We start from the raw sequence: 12360 nt of genomic DNA, 5'->3' as shown, positions 1-12360 counted from the left end.
TTTTATTTGAAAAAAATTTTTTTTTAAAAAAAAAAAAAAAAAAAAAATGGGTAGAATATTAAGAAGAAAAAAAAATCCAAGACACCCTGATGTAAAGGTTGCCCTATCGTTGTTCAGGAGCCCATCATATTGCATGTCAGAATACTATTATTTCAGCACGCAACCTGTCTTCCTGAAGTTTACCTGGTGAAAACCTCGACCATAGGTATAGGATGTACGATGGTAAAGTCTATGATCAAAGTTACCTGCTAGCTTTACGAAATGTACCTACAGGATGACTTGGAATATCAAATTTTATCAAAATAGTTTTCATAGCGAATACCTAGCTTCCTAATGACCCAGAAGATTGAAAAAATACAACCCCGACCCAAAGGTGTGACTTTCGCTAGAAATGAATAGCTCGATCACCCCTGAAGGGGATTTAGCTAATATAAAAAAAATGCACTTGACGAAATACTTTTTTAAGAGGTTGGATAGAGGGAACTGTACCTAACTGCCAAGGTCTTATCTTGTCGAAATCGAAGAGAAGGAAGACAGGATGAGAGAAAGCCAGTCGTTCCGAGAACGAATATTTACAACGAAAACTTGCCGCTCTGATTCATTGATAAATGTCACGAAGGAAAATAGGGAAGGGAGCAGGAAGAAACGGAGAAAAAGAAAGTATAAAAAGTATAAAAGAGGGAGGGAGGTAAAAAGAAGAAGAGATAGGAACGGAGAAAGAGGAAGGAGGAAAAGGTATCAAAGGGGGAGGGACGAAAAGAGAAAAAGAAAAAGATATAGGAGAAAGTGAGGAGATAAAAAAGGTATTAAAAAGGGAGAGGAAAAGTGATTTATCGACAGTTGTTACAGGGTAACTCCTTAAAATATTCTACTTTTTTAAGCGGTTTGATAGGGGGAACTAACAACGGATGTGTTATGGTTCCTAAATCGAAGAGGGAAGAAGGATAGAATAGGAGAAAGCCTGCCGTTCCGAGAACAACCCAATTATCTGTTTAGGATAAAGTTCGTCCCGGGCATTAATCGCAGGGTGACTCCTTAAAATATTCTACTTTTTTTGGCGGTTTGATAGGGGGAACTAACAACGGATGTGTTATGGTCCCTAAATCGAAGAAGGAAGAAGGATAGAATAGGAGAAAGCCTGCCGTTCCGAGAACAACCCAATTATCTGTTTAGGATAAAGTTCGTCCCGGGCATTAATCGACTTTTTACTTTAGAAACCTCGAATGAATTAGCCTACGGACCCAAAAAGTCAGGGGGTCGATTCCCGGCAAAGTCGAAGCTCTTCGAGATTGAAATTCGGGGAAGATACACTTGAGATCAAGGTCAAAATGCGTTTGAGTTCTTCAGCTTAACATTATGTTGGTCTATTTCTGTTACAGGCAATCAAAATCCTGTCAAAAAAGAAGCTGATGAAACGAGCACCCTAAATCGAAGAGGGAACTAGGATAGAATAGGAGAAAGCCTGCCGTTCCGAGAACAACCCAATTATCTGTTTAGGATAAAGTTTGCCCCGGGCATTAATCGACTTTTTACATTAGAAACCTCGAATGAATTAGCTTACGGACCCAAAAAGTCAGGGGGTCGATTCCCGGCAAAGTCGAAGCTCTTCGAGCTTGAAATTCGGGGAAGATACACTTGAGATCAAGGTCTAAATGCTTTGAGTTCTTCAGCTTAACATTATGTTGGTCTATTTCTGTTACAGGCAATCAAAATCCTGTCAAAAAAGAAGCTGATGAAACGAGCAGGAGTGTTTGGTAAGTTGAGCTCACTGGAACATTTATAGGCCCCTAAAAATATCTGTCTATGATTTGAAGCATCTGCCCCCTCCTCAATCCACTATCTATCCAGGGGGCCCCCAGGCGAAGCCCTGCGGAGGGGGGGGATAAAAAGTAAACCTTTGTATACGCCACTTGCGAGCTTTATGGTACGTATTAAATTGACCTAAAATAGGTAAAGTATACGGCATAGTACTGTATACATTGCGAGCTTTATGTATTAAATTTCCTAATTAATTTACATACATTGCTGGAAGAACTCTTTTGAAACTATAAAATGATGGAAGGTGAAATTTTGAAAAGACGGTCAAAAGACGAGAACTTGTGCGTTGAACACAATAGCTATCAGTTTATTAAACACGAAACAATGGAAAACAAAATAGAGTGAAAAGATGCAAAAGAAAATCTGGTGTTAACATCACACGATTTTCTATTACATTGAGGAACTGAAAAGAAAAAAGTTGAACAACATAGTCGACCGGCCGTCGATCGACGAGGTGAATCTAACTGTCGAGGCAGTGTGGACGGTTCAGTCGACATCGATCGATCTCGATTGACGGCCGGTCAACTACGAGTATGTGTGGACACATGATCCAAATTTACTCATCAGCTGATCAACAAAATGTCGTTGAATTGTGGGCCCCAAAAAACAAACTTCGCGGTGAAATACGAGCATCATTGCAAGGTATTGTATGGTAGATAGTAGGTACATACACATTTCCTGATTTTGAAAATTCCACCCTATTCCCACCACTTTCTCATTACCTTATATACCAGGTTTTCTACTCGCAATGTAAATAAGGTAACAAAGCGGGGTGAAAATGAAAAGATTAAAGGAAAATGTAAAAGCATAATAGTATTACCTGTAAGGGACGCGAAAAAGGAAAGAGGAGGAGGAAGAAGGGGAGAAAAGAGCGAAGGAGAACCAAGGAAAGGAAGAAGAAGATGAGGAAGGACGATAAAGTTGAACAAAGAGGAAGAAGAAAGCAAATGCGGAGAGGAGAAGAGGGGAACGGAGAGGAGAAGAGGGGAACGGAGAGGAGAAGAGGGGAACGGGGAGGAGAAGAGGGGAAGGGAGAGGAAAGAAGAAAGTCTAGAATAAGGAGGAGAGAGGGAAAGTATGAAATTGGATATTCATGAGAGAAAGAGAGAGAGAGATACGGACCCAAAAAGTCAGGGGGTCGATTCCCGGCAAAGTCGAAGTTCTTCGAGTTTGAGATTCGGGGAAGATACACTTGAGATTAAGGTCAAAATGCTTTGAGTTCTTCAGCTTAACATTATGTTGGTCTATTTCTGTTACAGGCAATCAAAATCCTGTCAAAAAAGAAGCTGATGAAACGAGCAGGAGTGTTTGGTAAGTTGAGATGGTTTTGTCCAGCTCACTGGAACATTTATAGGCCCCTAAAAATATCTGTCTATGATTTGAAGCATCTGCTTCCTCCTCAATCCACTATCTATCCAGGGGGCCCCCAGGCGAAGCCCTGCGGAGGGGGGGGGATAAAAAGTAAACCTTTGTATACGCCACTTGCGAGCTTTATTGTACGTATTAAATTGACCTAAAATAGGTAATGTATACTGCATAGTACTGTATACATTGCGAGCTTTATGTATTAAATTTCCTAATTAATTTACATACATTTCTGGAAGAACTCTTTTGAAACTATAAAATGATGGAAGGTGAAAATTTGTAAAGACGGTCAAAAGACGAGAACTTGTGCGTTGAACACAATAGCTATTAGTTTATTAAACACGAAACAATGGAAAACAAAATAGAGTGAAAAGATGCAACAGAAAATCTGGTGTTAACATCACACGATTTTCTATTACATTGAGGAACTGAAAAGAAAAAAGTTGAACAACATAGTCGACCGGCCGTCGATCGACGAGGTGAATCTAAATGTCGAAGCAGTGTGGACGGTTCAGTCAACATCGATCGATGTCGATTGACGGCCGGTCAACTACGAGCATGTGTGGACACATGATCCAAATTTACTCATCAGCTGATCAACAAAATGTCGTTGAATTGTGGGCCCCACAAAACAACTTGTGTGGAGCCCCCGAGGCCCCAAAAAACAAACTTCGCGGTGAAATACGAGCATCATTGCAAAGTATTGTATGGTAGATAGTAGGTACATACACATTTCCTGATTTTGAAAATTCCACCCTATTCCCACCACTTTCTCATTACCTTGTATACCAGGTTTTCTACTCGCAATGTAAATAAGGTAACAAAGCGGGGTGAAAATGAAAAGATTAAAGGAAAATGTAAAAGCATAATAGTATTAACTGTAAGGGACGCGAAAAAGGAAAGAGGAGGAGGAAGAAGAGGAGAAAAGAGCGAAGGAGAACCAAGGAAAGGAAGAAGAAGAAGATGAGGAAGGACGATAAAGTTGAACAAAGAGGAAGAAGAAAGCGAATGCGGAGAGGAGAAGAGGGGAACGGAGAGGAGAAGAGGGGAAGGGAGAGGAAAGAAGAAAGTCTAGAACTCTAGAATAAGGAGGAGAGAGGGAAAGTATGAAATTGGATATTCATGAGAGAAAGAGAGAGAGAGAGGGGGGTATTGCATGTCGGAATTACAAAGACGTAGAATGATAGAGAAGAAAAGATTTCGAGCATCCACCCCCCCTCGAAAAATCCTGGATACGGCCTTGATATCCAGTAACACTTCAGCATTCATTCTTATCGACAGTTATCGTCCATCTGATGAGGGACATACAACGGGATGGGCATGCTACGACACAGACCACAGGAGTCTAATGTAGCAGTTGTTTCTCTTTGCACAAACGAAGTTGTGAAAAACCCTAATTATAATATGGAAATATACGAAATATCTGATCATATAAAAATACATGATATACCTAATCTTATATTATAAAAATCTGGTGTGAACATCACACGACTTTCCTTATCCTATTGAATGATGCTTATTTGAGTGTTCTTTTACCCTAACTTTTACCGAGATCCATTCACATTTCACATTTCATAGTTCACACACTGATCGCTCTATCTAGCGGGATGAACTAGCGGGATTCCGGAGCGAAGCGACGGAATTCAGCTAGTTATTGTATACAAATTTACAAATAGGTACATAAACCCCTAATTTTAGAACATACAAAATTTCCCCCGGGTTCACCTCTCGCGATGCTGGATTACCTGGTCTGAGTTAACGAAGTTATACACGTGTTCCCCTATTTAGTATTCACCCAGCATAATTGTGTGCAAAACAATAATCCTGCCTCTCCTACTTTCTTCCTTTTTACTTTCTATTACATTATAATCATTATATAGGGAGGAACCATGCAGGCCCGCTCGCCCGCTCGCAAGGCAGACGCGCAACCCTCCAAACGAACTATTAGGCTGGGCACTCATAACACTGTTAGATCAGCCATCACTATTAGGTAGACCTGACAGGTATATCTGATAGTCTGATAGTGTGTGTGCCCATCAGGTACACCTGATCAGATCCGCTTGTCAGGTCTACCTGATAGTGGGTGGCTGGCCTTACCCTGTATGTGGAAACTTTCGAACTTTTTTTTTTCCTTGTCATAAACTTTTCACTGAACCTTACCTCCGACCTTAAACTCACTAAGAGAAGGAGAAGAAGAAGACGAAAGAGACGAAGAAGAAGAAAAAGAAGAAGGAGGAAGAGGAAGAAAAAGAAAAAAAAAAGAAAAAGAAAAAAACTAGGATCGTTATTCCCAAAGAAAGAAATACATAATAATATAATCGCTCCTAAAAACGAGTTTTTAATGAACCTGAAAATGTGGAAAACACCTGAGCTCTTACATGAAGCTGTAATAAAGTTGAGGCGAAAAAAAGTGAAAATTTCATTATTCATGTAATAACTACATGTATGTTTGTCTTGTACCTACATACATGGATATCAGGGCCATATTTAGAAGAGCCGGGGCGAGCTAAATTTTTCTCCTGTACTGTACGTCAGACTACGAAAATTTGGAATACCTATCCCCCCCTCGACAAAATCCTGGATACGGCCCTGATATCCAATGGGTGCCACATAGATACACATCAACATTCATTCTTATCGACACTTATCGTCCATCTGATGAGGGACATACAACGGGATGGGCATGCTACGACACAGACCACAGTAGTCTAATGTAGCAGTTGTTTTCTTTTGCACAAACGAAGTTGTGAAAAACCCTAATTATAATATGGAAATATATGAAATATCTGATCATATAAAAATACATGATATACCTAATCTTATATTATAAAAACGAGATCCATTCACATTTCATAGTTCACACACTGATCGCTCTATCTAGCGGGATGAACTAGCGGGATTCCGGAGCGAAGCGACGGAATTCAGCTAGTTATTGTATACAAATTTACAAATAGGTACATAAACCCCTAATTTTAGAACATACAAAATTTCCCCCGGGTTCACCTCTCGCGATGCTGGATTACCTGGTCTGAGTTAACGAAGTTAGTTATACACGTGTTCCCCTATTTAGTATTCACCCAGAATAATTATGTGCAAAACAATAATCCTGTCTCTCCTACTTTCTTCCTTTTTACTTTCTATTACACTATATAGGGAGGAACCATGCAGGCCCGCTCGCAAGGCAGACGCGCAACCCTCCAAACGAACTATTAGGCTGGGCACTCATAACACTGTTAGATCAGCCATCACTATTAGGTAGACCTGTATCTGATAGTCTGATAGTGTGTGTGCTCATCAGGTACACCTGATCAGGTCCGCTTGTCAGGTCTACCTGATAGTGAGTGGCTGGCCTTACCCTGTATGTGGAAACTTTCGAACTTTTTTTTTCCTTGTCATAAACTTTTCACTGAACCTTACCTCCGACCTTACACTCACTAAGAGAAGGAGAAGAAGAAGACGAAGGAGACGAAAAAGAAGAAGAGGAGGAAGAGGAAGAAAAAGAAAAAAAAGAAAAAGAAAAAACCTAGGATCGTTATTCCCAAAGAAAGAAATACATAATAATATAATCGCTCCTAAAAACGAGTTTTTAATGAATCTGAAAATGTGAAAAACACCTGAGCTCTTACATGAAGCTGTAATAAAGTTGAGGCGAAAAAAAGTGAAAATTTCATTATTCATGTAATAACTACATGTATAGGTACAGATGAGTTTTTTCCTTAAAAAAAAAAAAGTTTGAGGGAGGCCTTATCGTCCCGAAATCGAAGAGAGAAAAGGAATACAGGATAGGAGAAAGCCAGCCGTTCCGAGAACTTGTCTGGGATAAAATCTGCCACTTACGGGAATCGAATTCGCAGTTTGTTTTATTCTTTTGTAATCCCGTCTCGAGTAGGTATAGGTACATATACCTACCTACACTCTTTAATCGTATCAGATTGTAGGAATAATAAAGTGAAAATTCTTCAGAACAATGCAAATTTAGATGAAAAATAGATGGAAAATCTAGAAAGAGAAGAAAAAAAAAGAAAAAAGGAGGGAGGGAGAAAGAAAGAGAGAGAGAGAGAGGAAAAAAGGGAAGGATAAAGAGAGAGAGGAAAAAACAAAGAGTTCATTTTCAGCTTTGCCTTTGATATTAAAATAGAGAGTTTGAACGAGAGAGAGAGAGAGAGAGCACCTAATAAGCAAATACATATTTATGATTAATTAGTAAATTAATATGTTTGTATGAATTACATAATTACGTAGATACCTATTAATCATCAATACCTATACAATAATACAATAGCTAGGTACCTACTACCTAATTACATTTTAAAATGTATTTTTTTTTTTTTTTTTTTTTTTTTTTTTTTTTTTTTTAGCTTAAGAAAAGTGTAAATAATTTGAAGCTGTATTTTGCACTTTTATTTTTTTTTATAGAGGGAACTGTAACTGCTAAGGTATTATCGTCCCGAAATCGAAGGGAGAAGGAAGACAGGATAGGAGAAACCCAGTCGTTCCTAGAACGAACATTATCCCATCAGGATAAAATCCGCCACGAGCGGAAATCGAACCTGCAGCCTAGCGCCTACAAGTCAGACGCGCTTCCAACCAAGCCAACTAGGCTGGCTATTTATATGATTGAAGAAATCTGATTGGCTGAACAGTTCAAATTCAACCAATCCGCTTCGTTTGATTTCAGGTCGCGCCATACCTAGTCGAATCAGGATAAAATCCGCCACGAGCGGAAATCGAACCTGCAGCCTTGCGCCTACAAGTCAGACGCGCTTCCAACCAAGCCAACTAGGCTGGCTATTTATATTATGATTGAAGAAATCTGATTGGCTGAACAGTTCAAATTCAACCAATCCGCTTCGTTTGATTTCAGGTCGCGCCATACCTAGTCGAATGTCGGGCATCAACCCTCTGGACAAGGTCTACAGGGAGATCGCCATTTTGAAAAAGCTAGACCATCCCAACGTGGTGAAACTGGTGGAAGTTCTGGACGACCCTTACGAAGACAATCTATACCTGGGTGAGTTGTGACGTCATAGTATTAAAGGTGTGTCCACACAGTCGACCGGCCGTCGACTATGTGTGGACTGTGGACACAGCTTTAGGAGCTACCTATCAAAGAGCACACATTACCTTTTTTTTTTTTAGTTTTGATAGAGGAACCTACCTGTCACAGCGGAGGTCTTATCGTCCTGAAAGGCCGTTCAGATAACGAATGTTACCTGTTTAGAATAAAATTCACCCCGGCCGATAGTCGGTTTCCAAGCTTACTAGGGTGGCCAAGTTTTGCATTTTAGCACATACGAGGTACTTAATAGGGTATAGAATTGTAATATGTTTGTAAAAACAAGAACACCAGTAACCAGTAACTTGTACTCTTCACAGCTACCTACACTGTTCACAGTTGGACCAACTTTGAAGAGTATAAGTTCTTCTTTTCAAGATGAATCTTCACAAGTCAGAATCTATCAGATGTTTTTACTGCTACGTAGATACTTAATTTTCTTATGCTCTGCCCTTTCATTTCAGTGTTTGAGCTTCTTGAACGGGGCGAAGTGATGCACATCCCGTGTGAGAAACCATTGGATGAACAGGAGGCGTGGTCTTATTTCCGTGATGTCATCCTGGGACTTGAGTACCGTAAGTGTCACAACGACTGCTGCTGTAGCAAAATAAATTTTGCGCTTTAATGTTGCTAGATTTTTGGTCTGGTCTCTACCCTTTCATTTCAGTGTTTGAGCTTCTTGAACGGGGCGAAGTGATGCACATCCCGTGTGAGAAACCATTGGGTGAACAGGAGGCGTGGTCTTATTTCCGTGATGTCATCTTGGGACTTGAGTACCGTAAGTGTCACAACGACTGCTGCTGTAGCAAAATAAATTTTGCGCTTTAATGTTGCTAGATTTTTGGTCTGGTGTTTCTTGGGGTGGGGCACCTGTTGTTGGCCTAACACAAGCCCTTCGCACTCAACTTTTGCTATTTCTTTAGCAAGGAAAATTTCAGGATGGTATCCTCCCTGTTTAAAGTCCCCTAGCCAGACTAAGCTGGTCTACTCCCTGTTTAAGTCCCCCAGCCCAGACTAGCTGTGCTGTTCTATTCTATTCTAATATTCTATTCTATTCCTTTTTGTCCCCAGTTCATTTCCAGAGGATAATTCATCGCGACATCAAGCCATCCAACTTGCTGCTCGGCCATGACAATCATGTTCAAATAGCCGACCTGGGCGTCTGCACGGAGTTCGAAGGGCCGGATGCGGTTTTGAACGCACCCGCCGACCCAGCCAGACAAGTTGTGCTGTTCTATTCTAGTATTCTGTTCTATTCTATTCCTTTTCGTCTCCCCAGTTCACTTCCAGAGGATAATTCATCGCGATATCAAGCCATCCAACCTGCTACTCGGCCATGACAATCATGTTCAAATAGCCGACCTGGGCGTCTGCACGGAGTTCGAAGGGCCGGATGCGGTTTTGAACGCACCCGCCGGAACGCCCGCCTTCACCGCTCCGGAAGCGATCAAGAGCGCCCAGGGCAAACAGTTCAGCGGCAAGGTAAGCGTGTTCGGAAATCATACAGAAAAATACAGAACTAGCGGCAAGGTAAGAGTGTTCAGAAACGAAACAATGGAGTAATAGTAATCGTACAGAAAAATACAGAACTGAAATAGTGACATAGGGGGTTTATTATAGTCGATGGCCCTCTTTGTACCAATTTCCATTGAAATCGCCGAGAGAAAAAAAAAGTTGTCGGATTGAGAAATAGTTTTTGCTCATCAGGTAGACCTGACAGGCGGACCTGATCAGGTGTATCTCAGTGGGTGCCTGGCTTAAGACTGCAGAGGAAGGGACTTTCCAGTCCTATCCCAGTAGAATAAACAAGGTCTATTCTATTCCATTCTAACTGTGGTGGGAAAGGGACTTCTCAGTCCTATCCCAACAAGGTAAATTCTATTCTAATATGTTCCTCTCCCCCCAGGCGTACGACATCTGGTCGCTCGGCATCACGCTGTTCGCGTTCGTCTACGGGCGTCTGCCGTTCGACGCGGAAACCATCGGTTTCCAAGCTTACTAGGGTGGCCAATTTTTGCATTTTGGCACATACGAGGTATTTAATAGGGTATAGAATTGTAAGATGTTTGTAAAAACAAGAACACCAGTAACTTGTACTCTTCACAGCCACCTATACTGTTCACAGTTGGACCAACTTTGAAGAGTATAAGTTCTTCTTTTCAAGATGAATCTTCACAAGTCAGAATCTATCAGATGTTTTTACTGCTACGTAGATACTTAATTTTCTTATGCTCTACCCTTTCTTTTTTTTTTAAAAAAAAAAAGAGGTTTGACAGAGGGAACTGTAACTGCTATGGTCTTATCGTCCCGAAATCAAAGAGAGAAGGAAGATAGGATAGGAGAAAGCCAGCCGTTCCGAGAACGAACATTATCCCATCAGGATAAAATCCGCCCCGGGCGGGAATCGAACCCGCGGCCTAGCGCTTACAAGGCAGACGCACTACCAACTAAGCCAACTAGGCTGGCAAGAAAATTCTTACTTTTCTGAAAGAACCTCTGATATTCTTCTCTTGAATTTCCAATCATCAACAAGTTCTTCAGTTAGCAACACTGTTTTCACACAAAACGAAAGGGACGAGAAAAGAGAATGGATAAAGGAGACCAGGACGAGATAGAATATCAAGAGAGAAAAAGGTATCTTTTTTTTCCCCCCAAAGAGGTTTGAGAGAGGGTACCTACTCTACTGTAACTGCTATAAGGGTCTTAACGTCCCGATATAGAAGAGAAAAGTGAGACAGAACAGGAGAAAACCGGCCGTTCCGAAGATCAACATTATCCGTTCAGGATAAAATCCGCCCTGGGCGGGAATCGAAGTCGCGACCTAGCGCTTGCTAGGAGCGCTACGCTCGAAGCTAACTAGGCCAGCTGTCTGGTAATGTCGCTGCTGATGGCTACTCCATTAAAAGAGATACTCAGCTGTCCTCACGAGGCTACGAATACGAAATAAAACCCGGGAAAAAATCTCATAGAAATTTGAATTTATCCTTTTTAGGATTTGGTTTTTGGTTTGAAAACTTACATAATGTCGATCGTCCTCTTCATTGTAAGCCAGCTTTACCACACCATAAGAACCCTGAAATCAGAAACGGATTCAATAGCATCAATCATCTTATTCGGGCTAAAACCTTTTCAAAACTTTTACTTTAGTAATGCCGCCCGCCACTGGTTGCTACTCGATTAAAGTAGCTTAGTTGAGTCAATTGTCCTCATGAGCCTGAGACGAGGGTACCACAATTTTATGAAACTTGGGTGAAAGAACTCTATCATTGAGTTACTTTCCATTATGTGGAATTCTAAGCGTCGAGTTTCCTGATATAGAGTTCAAAATAAAGTTCTCGCACCCAGTCAACTAAACTAAACAGGTAAGGTTCGTTCTCGGGACAGACTTTCTCTCATCCTATCCTCCTACTCCCTGCGATTTCGGGACGATAAGACCTTTGATACATTTCACACAACTCAATTCAAAATACGAGACCAAAAAATCATATTAAAATTGAAAAGAAAAAAAAGTCAACTTCACAAAGAACATGATGAAAAAAATTGTGCTTGACTCCAAAAATAGAATATTGAAAATATTGATGAAGGAAACCTCAAAAGAAAGTCGGTAGATAAGGTAAGGTACCTACTTATTATTACTCATTTACTTACAAGGTAGTCTAATGTAGTTACCAACTCTGACCTTTGATACATTTCTCTCTGTAAAAATAAAATAATAATAATAAACATACACACACAGACTGTAAAAAATACGAGACCGTACCTAACAAATCAATTCAAAATACGAGACCGAAAAAAAAAAAATCATTAAAATTGAAAAGAAAAAAAAATACCTAGTATCCAATAATAATAAAAACGGTAAGAATAATGTTAATACATAGGATGTCTAATATAAACCTAACAAATAAGAAAAAAAAGTCAACTTCACAAAGAACATGATGAAAAAAATTGTGCTTGACTCCAAAAATAGAATATTGAAAATATAAAATATTGATGAAGGAAACCTCAAAAGAAAGTCGGTAGATAAGGTAGGGTACCTATTTATTATTACTCATTTACTTACAAGTTTTGCATACCAAATTACCAACTCCTACCCCCCCCCCCCCCCACCCACCCCATCCACA

General features: G+C 40.3%; 1 protein-coding gene across 1 annotated transcript in view; it reads left to right on the top strand.

Annotated features, from left to right (window-relative positions):
- The window catches only part of LOC103523346 (calcium/calmodulin-dependent protein kinase kinase 1-like), a 48150-nt gene extending 37909 nt beyond the window's left edge, over positions 1–10241 (top strand). Inside the window, exons 5-9 of the mRNA XM_026832911.1 lie at positions 1703–1754; positions 8048–8194; positions 8704–8814; positions 9519–9721; positions 10146–10241. Of these exons, the coding sequence (XP_026688712.1) occupies positions 1703–1754; positions 8048–8194; positions 8704–8814; positions 9519–9721; positions 10146–10241 (609 nt within the window). The remainder of the gene's footprint in view (positions 1–1702; positions 1755–8047; positions 8195–8703; positions 8815–9518; positions 9722–10145) is intronic.
- The last annotated feature ends 2119 nt before the right edge of the window (positions 10242–12360 follow it).

The sequence above is a fragment of the Diaphorina citri genome, unplaced genomic scaffold, assembly GCF_000475195.1.
Source record: "Diaphorina citri unplaced genomic scaffold, Diaci psyllid genome assembly version 1.1 scaffold83, whole genome shotgun sequence".
NCBI classification, from domain to species: Eukaryota; Metazoa; Arthropoda; class Insecta; order Hemiptera; family Psyllidae; genus Diaphorina; species Diaphorina citri.
This window is presented reverse-complemented; position numbering and strand designations above follow the sequence as displayed.